Source organism: Trifolium pratense, linkage group LG2 (genome assembly GCF_020283565.1).
Source record: "Trifolium pratense cultivar HEN17-A07 linkage group LG2, ARS_RC_1.1, whole genome shotgun sequence".
NCBI lineage: Eukaryota > Viridiplantae > Streptophyta > Magnoliopsida > Fabales > Fabaceae > Trifolium > Trifolium pratense.
The window spans coordinates 34921983-34934354 of record NC_060060.1 but is presented as its reverse complement, the minus strand read 5'-3'; the positions used below and the strand labels follow the sequence as shown (position 1 = coordinate 34934354).

General features: G+C 26.8%; 1 protein-coding gene across 3 annotated transcripts; it reads left to right on the top strand.

The window, feature by feature from the left end:
* Positions 1 to 10120: 10120 nt before the first annotated feature.
* Positions 10121 to 12372, top strand: LOC123908437 (acyl carrier protein 3, mitochondrial). 3 transcript variants are annotated; one of them, XM_045959069.1, is made up of 3 exons: positions 10121 to 10271; positions 11675 to 11880; positions 11979 to 12372. In XM_045959069.1, the coding sequence occupies exons 2-3, from the start codon at positions 11686 to 11688 to the stop codon at positions 12156 to 12158; spliced, it is 375 nt and encodes a 124-aa protein (XP_045815025.1). In that variant the 5' UTR covers positions 10121 to 10271; positions 11675 to 11685; the 3' UTR covers positions 12159 to 12372. The 3 variants fall into 3 exon arrangements, with proteins under 3 accessions (XP_045815025.1, XP_045815028.1, XP_045815027.1); XM_045959072.1 differs by having other exon boundaries at positions 11657 to 11880; XM_045959071.1 differs by having other exon boundaries at positions 10121 to 10275.

Here is a 12372-nt window from a genome sequence, read left to right as displayed (position 1 = left end):
ACTCTCCGTCTAATTTAAGACTCCCCTAAATAGTAGTAGTAGTACATGGAAGCGTTTAAAGGTGGACATATTAATTCGTTTTAGGAAAATATTATTCTTTCCTTTTTCAAAATAGAAGAGAATGATATTTTTACTAATTTATTTTTTAGTAATAATAATCTTTGCAGTTAATCAACATCTTATTTTTAGTAAAAAAAACAGCGATGTAAGCTGTATTAATTAAATGATAGGATTGAAAATTAAGAGTCATGGTTCGTTTGGTTTTAGTAATTTTTTTTCCTTTATCTTTTTTTTCCACTCAACCAAACGGACTATGGTGGACGTATTAGTTTTATGAAAATATTATTCTTTCCTTTTTAAAATAGAAGAGCATGATATTTGGATCCGGATTCCCTCACGTGGATAGTATGGTCAGTTAAATCTTGACTATCAATTTTAATAAAATAAAAAACAAAATTGAATGAATAATAAAATTAAGGGTTGAGATTGCAGTGCAGGAAGAAATGTACTGGAGAGATTTTTTCTCATGATATTTTTACTAATATAATTTTTTTTTGACAAATACTAATATAATTTTTAGTAATAATAAATTTTGCAATTCAAAGCAATATGAAATTATGAATTAAGAGTCATGTAAGCAGTATTAAGGTTCGATCCCAAGTCGATATGTATGGAGAAAATATTTGTTAAGAGATATCAACTTCTTAAATAAATTTCTATTCTCTGCAATTGCGGGGATGATATTAAGTTATGATAAATTATGTTTCACAAATTGACACAAGCCCACTCAAAATAATTTGGCAGACTGAAGCTATCATGCACTCCAAACTCCTGAAAACATTCAATTCGGTAACGCCCTCTATATTTTGTCCTCTGTCAACTTTTGCATTGGTGGTTGCTTCATATGTGATCAATTTTTTAGTGAAAATATAATTGACATGACATGATTAGGGATGGTAATGGGTAGGGTATGGGTAGGGTACTATAGTACCCATCCCCATACCCGCAATTTGAAAAAATACCCGTACCCATCCTCATACCCGCGTGGGTAACAACATTTGTCCCCGTCCCCATACCCTATGGGTACCTAAGTACCCATACCCGTACCCGTTACCCGCATTTTTGCTAAAAATAAATCGATCGATTATAAAATATCATATTGTTTTAATATAATTAATTTTTTTTTAAAGATTTTAATGTCGACTCATGAAAATTATAAACAAAAACTTTACCAATCTATAATATGTAATAAGCCAGACATATTTACCTTTCTCTCTCCTCTCCTCATTCAACCTCATTCCTCACATTTAATGTTGATATACATATTAATTAAGAGAAGAAATATAATTATGAGTTTTAATGTCCATTTTCTCACATTTTGAATTTAAAAATTATTTCCTTAATTTTCACGGAGCAATAAATGTGATATAATTTCAGTAATACATTTATTTCTAATTATGGTAAAAATACATTTTTCTTGGCAATAGAAGAAAAATTCTTATATTATTTGTGAATGAAAATCATACATAATGATGGATGAGATGTTTGAACTAATTTATTATCATACGTTGTATTTTTGTTGATTTTTATGTATATGTTTTTTAATATTTTTACTTTTAATTTATACAATATACTTTTTTATGTGGTTTTGCATTGGTAGAATTTTGTGTTATGGTTCTTATTGTTAATTTGATGTAAATATACATGTTTTGATTTTCAGAGATTCCCATGGAGATTGATTTGTGGAGATAAAGTTGAGATTCATGTAACAAAATATATGCAACATTCATATTATTGAGGTACTATTATTTTGTGCCATTGTTTATTCTTCTATTTTTCCTACAATTATAATTAATCATGTTATGAAGGACTAAACATATACTCGATTCATATATATATATAAATATCACCATTTTATTTATGTGATAGGTATTATTTTTCCTACAATTATAATTAATCATGCTATTATTTTGATAGTGATTTATATTTACCAGCAATATGTAGATATCACCATTTTATTTATGTGATAGGTATTTCAGGTATAGTAATATCACTCTTTTTTTGTCTTTATTTTTTTTATTCACTTTCTCATCAAATTTTCCTCACATTAATTTTAATCTTCTAATACTTTTGTTTAATCTATTTTTTTTTCCAGCTACAACAATCATAGGTATTCTCTTTTTCTCTTCACCTCTTTTGTGTGACTTATTTGTATGACATTTTTTTTGGTCTAATTTTTTATACATTTCTATCATAATTGAATACCCTGATTCGAGTGTTTGCAACGTGTATAACCTTAATACATGGTTTCTAATTTTGATTATAATTGTTTTCATTGTTTATTGCAGATTCATGATCCAGTAAAAAGATAAGAATGTTATACCATCTATATATGTGATTGATCTGTGGTTTTTATTTATTTATTTGGTCAAGATATGTTGTTTTTATTTTATATTGGTATTTCTAGACATCTATATCTTCTTCTTTTTTGTTGACAATAGACATTCATATCTTACATGTTAATTAAGAAGATGAAATAATTACATGTAGTAGACATCTATATTAATGGACCTCTCTGATATTGAGAAGATGAAATATTATATTTATCTTACATGTTTACTGAACCTCTCTATTGTTATAAAATAAAAATTTTGAACTCTCTATTTTTTTAATTCTTTTTATACGTATTTTTTCATCTCTCATTCTTTATTCTTTTGGTTCATTCTACATATATATATATATATATATATATATATATATATATATATATATATATATATATACATATATAAATTATTATTCTTTTATTATTAAAGCTTAAGTAAAAAAATGTAATTTCTAATTTATATAATTCTCTATAAGCAATCATATATAAACCGATTTCATTTTTTCTCTCCTATATCATATGGCCTGATTAAAACAACCAACACATCTCCTTTGATTTTGCCTTCAATGAAATCTATCTATATTTATAATCTATAAATCTATACATATGATAAAACCAGATTTATTTGTCTTTCTCTTTCCTCTTCTCATTTATTCTCATTCCTCATGCATTTGAAATTTAATGTGATTATTAAAATTAATGACAAAAAAACAATCTGTCCAAAGTGATGATAAAAAACGAAAATGGTACATGTAGAAAAAGCTGTCCAATGCAGTCCATTTGTATATTTTTTTGAACAACCAATTATCCGGTCCAGTCCATTTGCGTATTTTATTTCATTAAACCAAATTAATAAAATTGTTGACCACACACCATATGTAAATATGATAATCCCAATTATCACATTAATTACATTCATGATTCTTGCATATTTTTTTTAAACGCATCATTGATTTATGTATTTAATGAAATAAAAGTCATTCCATTTGTTAGACCAATAATGTGTTTTTAATAAGGAAAAGTTTTTCTATATCATTAAACTGATATAAATACAAATAATAAAATGACTTAAAAATTTATTTGAATCTTTTTATGACAAGAAAAAAGTTGTCTAAATATAGCAATAGCAATAATAAATTCCACAATTTTATGCGAAAAAAAAATTTCACATAAATTGTTCAATTTATACTTTTATTTTTGGCCAAAATCGTATAAATGGTAATCAATTATGTAATTATGTAATTAAAGAATGACATAAAAAAAAGCTGTACATATGAGAAATATATGCCATTAAAGACTAAGAAATTAATGAATGATGAATATACATAACCGATAAAATAAGAATTATTCTTACTATTAAAACAATTTAAAATAAGAATTATTATTAGTCATTGCAATTGTAATAGGATAAAAAAAATGATTGTAAACATGTTTATTAAAAAAAAAGTGTGATATCCTCTTTTAATTTATTTTTAAAAATTGAGAAGCTTTATACGATTGTGTTTATAATTCAAAATTACAAATTTAGAAAATGACTAATATTGTACAGATTTATTTGATAGTATTTATTTACACTTTTAATTTTAAGATATTTCATCCATAAATCAGGGAAAATAATTAATGTGATTATTTGATGTCTTTCTGTTCTTTTTTTTTTTATATTTATTCTCATATCTTATTTTTCTTGCAAATATATGATGTATTTTTTTTTATCAGTATTTACTCCCGATTTTTTATTTTTATTATGATTTTGTCAATATCATGTTTTATATTGGATTTAATCATCTGTTATATTTCATTTGCAGATATGTAGAAAGAATGTGAAATGACTCAATTAAGATCAAGATAATTGCAATTGAGGAGAAAATTGATTTATTTTTTATTAGGTTAGAATTATTTTCCGTATTATTTTTTATTTATTTAGAGTAGACCACCAAAGAGGAGAAAAGGCGATATAATTTCTCATACTCCTTTATTCTTTTATATTTGGTTAGTTAATTTTTATTGTTAATTTCTTTCAAACTTTTTTCTTTTTTGCAGATGATTCAAGGTTTATTTTTGGTACTTTCAATATTTTTTTTATTGGCAGTTTCAAGATTCATAAACTATTGATTTTATTGTAATTAAATTTGAATTAATTAGAGTTTTGAAATGTTTACCTGAAATACAATTTTTATTGTTCAAATGAATATGTTATAGAGTCGATTGAAATTTGATTTATCATTTAATTAGTTTTGTGTGTTTGTCACTTTTGGTTGATCTTATAATTGTAACATGGAAATTTGGATATTTTGTCCAAAAAGTTTATATAAGGGAAACATGAAGAAAAAAGTGTTTATGTGTCCAAAAAAAATAAAAAAAGTTTATATAAGGAAAACATGAAGAAAAAAACGGAAAAAGGTAATTAAACGGAGAAAATTAAAGTTTATGTGTGTAAATTTTTGTTTTGTACGTGGAATATTATTTAGAAGTTTCACTGCCAATTTCGATAAAAAAAAAAGTTTCATTGTCACTCAATTGCTCAAGTCAAATATAGAAATAATATATAGCTAGCGTATTAATATTACACTAACACAAAATTGGGCACACAAAGAAAAACACATAGTATAGTTTTTTAACAAAAGAAAATAACAAGTCTACAAAAATATGCATTCTCACCCAACAAAATAAATTAATATGCATTAATTATGACAATAAAGAAATCTATAGATTCATACATTATTACGGGATCTATTCTATTTTTGTAATATATATTATAGTTTGTATTTATACTCATGTTAATATGAAGGACTATTTTTTTGTAATTTCTACGAAAACTTATATATCTATTAATATATATTAATATGAAGACCCATATTTTTTTTTTGTAATTTTTATGAAATCTATATTTTTATTCATATTAATACGATGACAATTTTTTTATATATATTAAGGAGGCCTAAAATCCCAAAAGAAAACAATTACATAGAAATCACTCGAGGGGTAGTGTTTTCCAAGAAATCAAAGTGAAATATAACCCTAATTTGAGTTGGACAAGCATAAAAAAATTACAACATACATCAATAGGGGCCTATTTTTTTATTGTAATTTATATGATAACATATATTTATACTTCTGCATATATTAATATAAAGACCTATTTATTTTATAATTTTTACGGAATCTATATTTTTAGTTATATATTAATAGGGAGACTACTTTTTTTTAATTTCAACGATAACCTATATATTGTAGTCTATATTTCTATCCACAAACATTGTTTTCCTGTAATTCATATCTACCTCAAAGCCTTTTTACGAAACCTCAAAGCCTCTTCCATATATTCCATAGAGAAATTATTTTCCATCAACTTTATAATTCTTTTAGTGGAGAATAATATAAACAATAAGTATGATACAATTTAAATTTGATAAAAAAAATACGAACTATAGGAATATTTCTTAAAAAAAATCTATGATATTATACATAAATTTTACCATTAGTTTTTATCACAAAGTGGTATTTTTATTATTAAATTATATAAGATTGTAAATATTCATGTAGTTGTCATTAATTATCTTCTATTAACAATTAAAATTTTAATTTTTCAGCTTAAAATAAAATATATTATTTATAAGTCAATAAATTTACAAACGCATTTTTACTCGTGACATTTCGAGATAATGCCCTTCCATCTAATTTACAAATGCATTTTTACCCATGATATTATTTATAATGCCCTTCCATTGCTTATACCGTGACATTTTTAGAAAGAAGAGTTTAACTTCATTTACAACAATCTAAATCCTGCATTACACATAAACTCAATTAAAATGCAAGGATATTTTGGTCTTTTAAAAAATTAAACACACTTCTCTCTCTTCGATTTCTTTTCTTTTTTCTGTTAAACCAATCAACACATCAAATCTACTATATTTCTCATCTATTTCTCTCTTCTCACACTCTCTCTCACATATTTCTCTCTTCTCATTTTCTTATCACAACCACACACACCCTAAGAAATTATGATCAAAGTCTCTGATTAACTTCTATTTAATTGCAAAAATTTACAGCTTCAACCTTCTTTTTTTTCCTTCAAAATTTACAGTGACATCAAAATGATTTTGTTTAATAGCGAAGGACCATTTTTATGTGCATAGATTTTACAGTCGTTCTACTATACTATAGTTCTTTTACTTTCTTTTTTTTTAAAAAAAAATTATAAGTGACAAAAAAAGATGATGTGGCAGCTGAGTCACTTAAGTGACTTACCACATCAGCATTGTCTTGGTCAAAATTGACCTTTTGCAAAATGAGGTAAACATAGGGGACCAAAAATGCTATTTGAAACATAGAGGGCCAAAATTGCAACTTTGCAAAACTTGGGCCAAAAGTGCAATATAGCCAAAAATTGATTATATTTTTTTTGACAAAAGGTAAGGGATTAATTTTAGACTCAACTAATTAAGTTTTTAAGTTCTCGCTTCTTTGCCACATGATGCGAATAACTCTAGCATGTGTTATACTTGAAATTCTCATATCCTCCACCTTATGTGGACAAAATGATTCCACTTGACGAACGTTAAAATGATCGTTTATGAAAATTTACTTAGTGGTCATAAATAAAAACATGAAAATTTGACTTTAAAGGTTCATGATAATTCCACTATTTATCTACAATTTTTCATTATTGACTTTTTACGACTATAAAGACATCTTTTATAATTTATATTAAAAAATTGCAAATTTTATAAAGAGTTAAATAAATTTTTTATTTTTATAAATATCTCAAATTTCGTTTTTACTCTTTATAATTTTTTTGTAACAAATTTTGGTCCTCAAATATTTTTCGTAATAACTTTTAGTCTCTGCTTTTAAGTCAATTCATGTGTCTTATTTTTCGTAACGACTTTTAGTCTCTGCTTTTAAGTCAACTCATCTTTTGTTAAAAATTCTAAACTTCAATAGGAGAATTTCGATAAAATTTTTAACAAAAGATGAATTTTTAAATGCCAAATTTTTTTTTGACGAATTAAGCGTCACAAACTTAAAAATTGATATTTAACTCATCCCATGTTAAAAACAATTAAAATTTTGCAAGATAGATTTCTATATATTTAATAAATATGACTGTGAAAAAAATTCAAAATTTCATCATTTTGAGATTCTTATAACAAAATAAACATAAATATGAATAAAAAAACTCTTTTAGAAATATAAAGAGTGCATATGAGTTGACTTAAAAACAAGAATCAAATATTGTGACAAAAAATATTTAAAGGACTAAAATATGTTAAAAAGAATACAGGGACTAAAAAAAAAATTTAAAATATTTATAGAGATAAAAAATTTCTTTTAACTCTTTTATAAATATATTTTTTACCCGTGCTTGGCACGGGTCCGGATACTAGTCTCATGTTAAAGTTCATTTATTTGTTAACATATTCACATTATGTTTGTATTATATTATAAATAAACATTTTTATTAAAAATGTGTAATAGTTTAATAGTTGTTGTATTTTTTTAAATTGATATACATATTATTATATAAAAAAATATATAAAATAAATATATATACATTATGTGGGTATGGGGCGGGTGGGTACTAAGGTACCCGTACCCGCACCCATACCCGTTCATTTTTGCGGATAATTACTCATACCCGTGCCCGTACCCAAAATGCGGGTTTTTACCCTACCCGTTATGGGTATTTTTTGCGGGTATCCACTGGGTATGAGTCAAATTGTCATCCCTAGACATGATAATAAATATAATAAATGAATGTTAGAGTACAATTAAATCAATAGGGACAAATTTCAAAAGGAAAAAAAAATTGCGACATAAATACAATGTTTGTCCAAACTATTAAGAGGCTTAAAAATGACTTTTGTGACTAATTTTTTTAAAATCTATAAAATATTTTAATAAAATTTCTAAATGGAGTATTTTTTTTACGCAGGTTTAACTACTAAGTTAAATATATTTTATGATACAAAATTGTTTATTAAATGATTGCAAACAATTTAATTTTTTGTTTTTTTATTGACAATAAAATCAATTAATCTAATGGCCTTTGCCCTCTTTTGTTACAAAAAGAAATCAATTAATTTAATAATTGTTGATACAATGTTAATTTAATTTTGAAATTAGTTAAATATAATGCACTGTTTTAAAAAAATGAGACATTATATGAAATAATTTATTTAATTATTATATTGTTGGATGTTTAAGACAATTGGTTTTGTATAACCACTTTATTGCCAAAATCAATTCTTTTCGCCATATGACCAAACATATACTAAATATGTTAAGCTTTAGAATCAATTAGCTACATACATGTGTGGTCTCTTAAGTCACTAATTAAGATTTAGTAAAAACAAATTAAAAAATTACTAATTAAGATGAATAGATTATAAATTAAAAGGTTATGAGAATATTTGATATATTAAAATGCGGAGTTGAATATGTAATATCTATCTTCTTCATATTTAGGGTGCGTAAATTTCACTGTTAAACTCTTCAAAATGATAGTTATATATTGTTAATATAAGAATAAAGTATTTTTTATTCCTTATAAAAATAAAAGTTGGAAGTTGTTACGTACATATAAATTTATTTTCGGAATAGACAACATACAATAATAGGCAAATTCACTGTAAATAAAGATTAGAATAGCTCAGCTGAAAAAAAGGAAAGAAATGAAAGCTTGCAAGAAAAAAATGTCTCCACCCTGACCAGTGACCACTTCCCAACTGATATAACTCCCATCGATTTTTGAATTCGCAAGCTTGAAGATATTATTCATTGAATTTTTTTTTATTGGCTAAAAATTCCATTTTTTTGAACTTGCAAGCTTGAAGATATTATTCCGTTTTTTATAATGCCTACGTTTACTTTGTTAATTAACGGTTAGTATTATTTATTTTGCTTGTTCAAAAAAAGTATTATTTATTTTACACTCTTAAGTGAATCGTCCACTTTAGAGGGGCCGAATCTATAATTTACATACACCATCATTGTAAATGATTTTTCATAGTAGCAATCGATTATCATGTCATACAAATTATTTGATCTTAATCATAATTACTTTTAAAGTCACACATATATCGTGATTTATTAAAACTGTAAACTTTTACGATAACATTATATCAAAATTAAACTTCTTTATTTGGTAAAAAAAAATTAAACTTTTTAATGAAATTTTACATCATCCTCTACACTTACACCTTCACCCCTATAAATCTTAAAAATTCCAACTTTATCCAAAAAAAATTACTTCACCCACAAAATATTTTCGGTGCGAATTTTTTTCCAGAATCGAATGGTTTTTTGGAAAAATCGACTCGAACTAAGTTTTCCAATAAACAAATAATGAGATTTACTTTTGTCTTCCTACTTATTTTTTCGTGCGCCCTACAAATTTACCAAAATACTCTATCTATTACTTAGGTAGCGGATCCCTCATAAATATACCCTACCAATTTTCTTTTATAACGTCCGCTGCTTACTTAAGTAGTGGATGAGATATTCAAAAATTTATCATTTTTATAACATCCACTGATTAAATAGCGAAATAGTAAAAACGGAAACGCGTAGGGTGTGCGAGAAGTAGGTAGGACGGTAAAAGAAAATCTCAACAAATAATAAACGACGGGTCATTCTGGATCCACGATAATTGGGCCCAGTCCATTGGGTCCACATTTTAATGATTGATACTATATTGGGCTAAATGCCTTATCGTCCTTTCCAATCCCGCGAGAGAGGAGAAGTCACAGCTCACCACACAAAGAAAGAAAATTGAATTTTGAACTTTGTGAAGAAGCTGTGTTGGTTGGAGTCTCTCTCTGTTAGGCAAAACATCAAACACGTAGAAGACCATTGGGATTTTGTCGGCATATCGAATCGAGTGAGTTAGTGCTTGTGTCTTTCTTTTCTTTTATGTCTTGTAACTGTTAGTATATCTTTTGCTTTTGTCAATACCATGTTTACTTGCCAATTCATTGTCACTTTTCAGTTGTTGGTTTTAGATTCCTGGTTTTGTTCTTACTACTTTCTCATTATGCCACAACTTCACACTCACATCATTCAACATACAACTCTTTTTCATTTAGGTTATGTTTGCATAAACAACGTCATTTAAGTGCTTATGTATAAGCTATTAAAGAATAATAAAATAAAGTCTAAATGTTTTCATATAAGCTTATGGAAATAAGCTGAAAAAAACAGCTAATGAATATGTCATATGCTGTTTCCATAAGCTCTCGAACACTTTCGTAAGTTTTTATATCAGTAGATAAACTCAAATAAGTCAATCCAAATTCCAAACATAGTTCATATATTGACTATATTGGTGCACAGAGGCATGCTACATAAGCAAATCATAGGTACACATGAGAGCATAACCAGAGTGCGCATTCGTTCAATTGTATTTGGATTTGTAAAGAAATGTGTTTTCTCTGTTGATGACTAACATTGCTATTCCCGGATTTTCACCAAATTAATATAGTAAGTAAACCAGAACCGTTGAATTAGGATTAAACCAACCATGTTCTGATTTTAGACAATCGGATTAAAGAACTCGAAATGTGAGTTATTCAATCTTCATTCGACAGTTATGAATGCAATGACTGTGTGGCTTGTCGACCGTAAGGAATTCCATTCCTTGTAAAGGGATGTGTCTTTTTTTGTGATGGTATATAGATTTATTATTAAATGTAAATAAATACCACGACGTAAATCAACAATAAAAGAAAATGGCCGATCCTTGCTAGGTCTTTGTATCTAGTGATTTGCTGTTTGTATTACGGTTAGTTTACTTCTGTAATTATGAAAGTTTTTTTCTTTTCTTTTTGCAAGCGTCTTGCATCTTATTTTCCTTCATCAAATTTAATATAATTTTGGATGCCACAGAACAAGCACGATTCTTTTGACTCAGTTACTAAAAGACCCATACTCAAATCCTTTTTACTTATGATGTCTTCCTTAAAAAGAGATCATAAAGTAATACAAGTGTTTAGGCATTTATAGTCTCAGTTATTTCTACTCATAAATTTGGCTGGAATATTTACTGCTCATAATTCATAACCGAGACTAGCTTAACTGCTTAAGTTCATAGTTTTTGTTGAACAGTCATTTTCTGTTCCTATGACTTTATTTATTTGTTCATATGAAGGGCACTTTAGGTTTTGTTATCTTTTTTCAATGCAAAGCTTATGCACTTAAAATGTTTTTTCTATGTTATTTTCACTTTCGTTGATTTCAAACTAACAGGCTTGTGCCACATTGAAATAATACTTGGGTCATTTGCAGATTTCTCAAATATGCAAAGCATAAAGAAATCTATACTGAGTCATGTGAATTTGAGAAGGTCAACTGAAAGATGGTTTTTGGCCAAGGATGATAATGTGCTTATGCATTTGAGATGCTGGTGCTCTTCAACAGGTGCCAGCTCTGATCTGATACTGGACCGAATAATCAGACTGGTCAAGAAATATGATAAAATTGATGCAGCAAAGGTATACAAGTAACAATCATCAGAAAAATAAATTTACATGTGGTTCTATTTTCAGTATTCAAATGTGTAGACTAAATATTAGTAGCTTACTTTTTGTAGGTTACCGAAACGGCTGATTTTCAGAAGGACTTGAACCTGGATAGCTTGGATAGGGTTGAGCTTATTATGGCTCTTGAAGAAGAATTTTCCATAGAAATTCCTGATGAGAAAGCTGATAAGCTTACTTGCTGTACTGATGTTGCAAAATACATAGCCTCTGAAGCTGACAAAAAAATTTAGGCAATCCCTGACTTCTCGATTGTTTGGCATACAAAGTTTTTGTGGTTGAGCTGTATCGATATCTGCAAAGTCAGCTTGGTTGATAAGTATTGAAACTGCTCATCTCCTTTTCTCATTTCTTTTTGTCACACTACCCCGATGTAAGCATGACACCTAATTTAAAAATTCTCTTGCTTTTTTTAATGTTAAAAGTCTCCCTTTTAGCTGTTAAGAA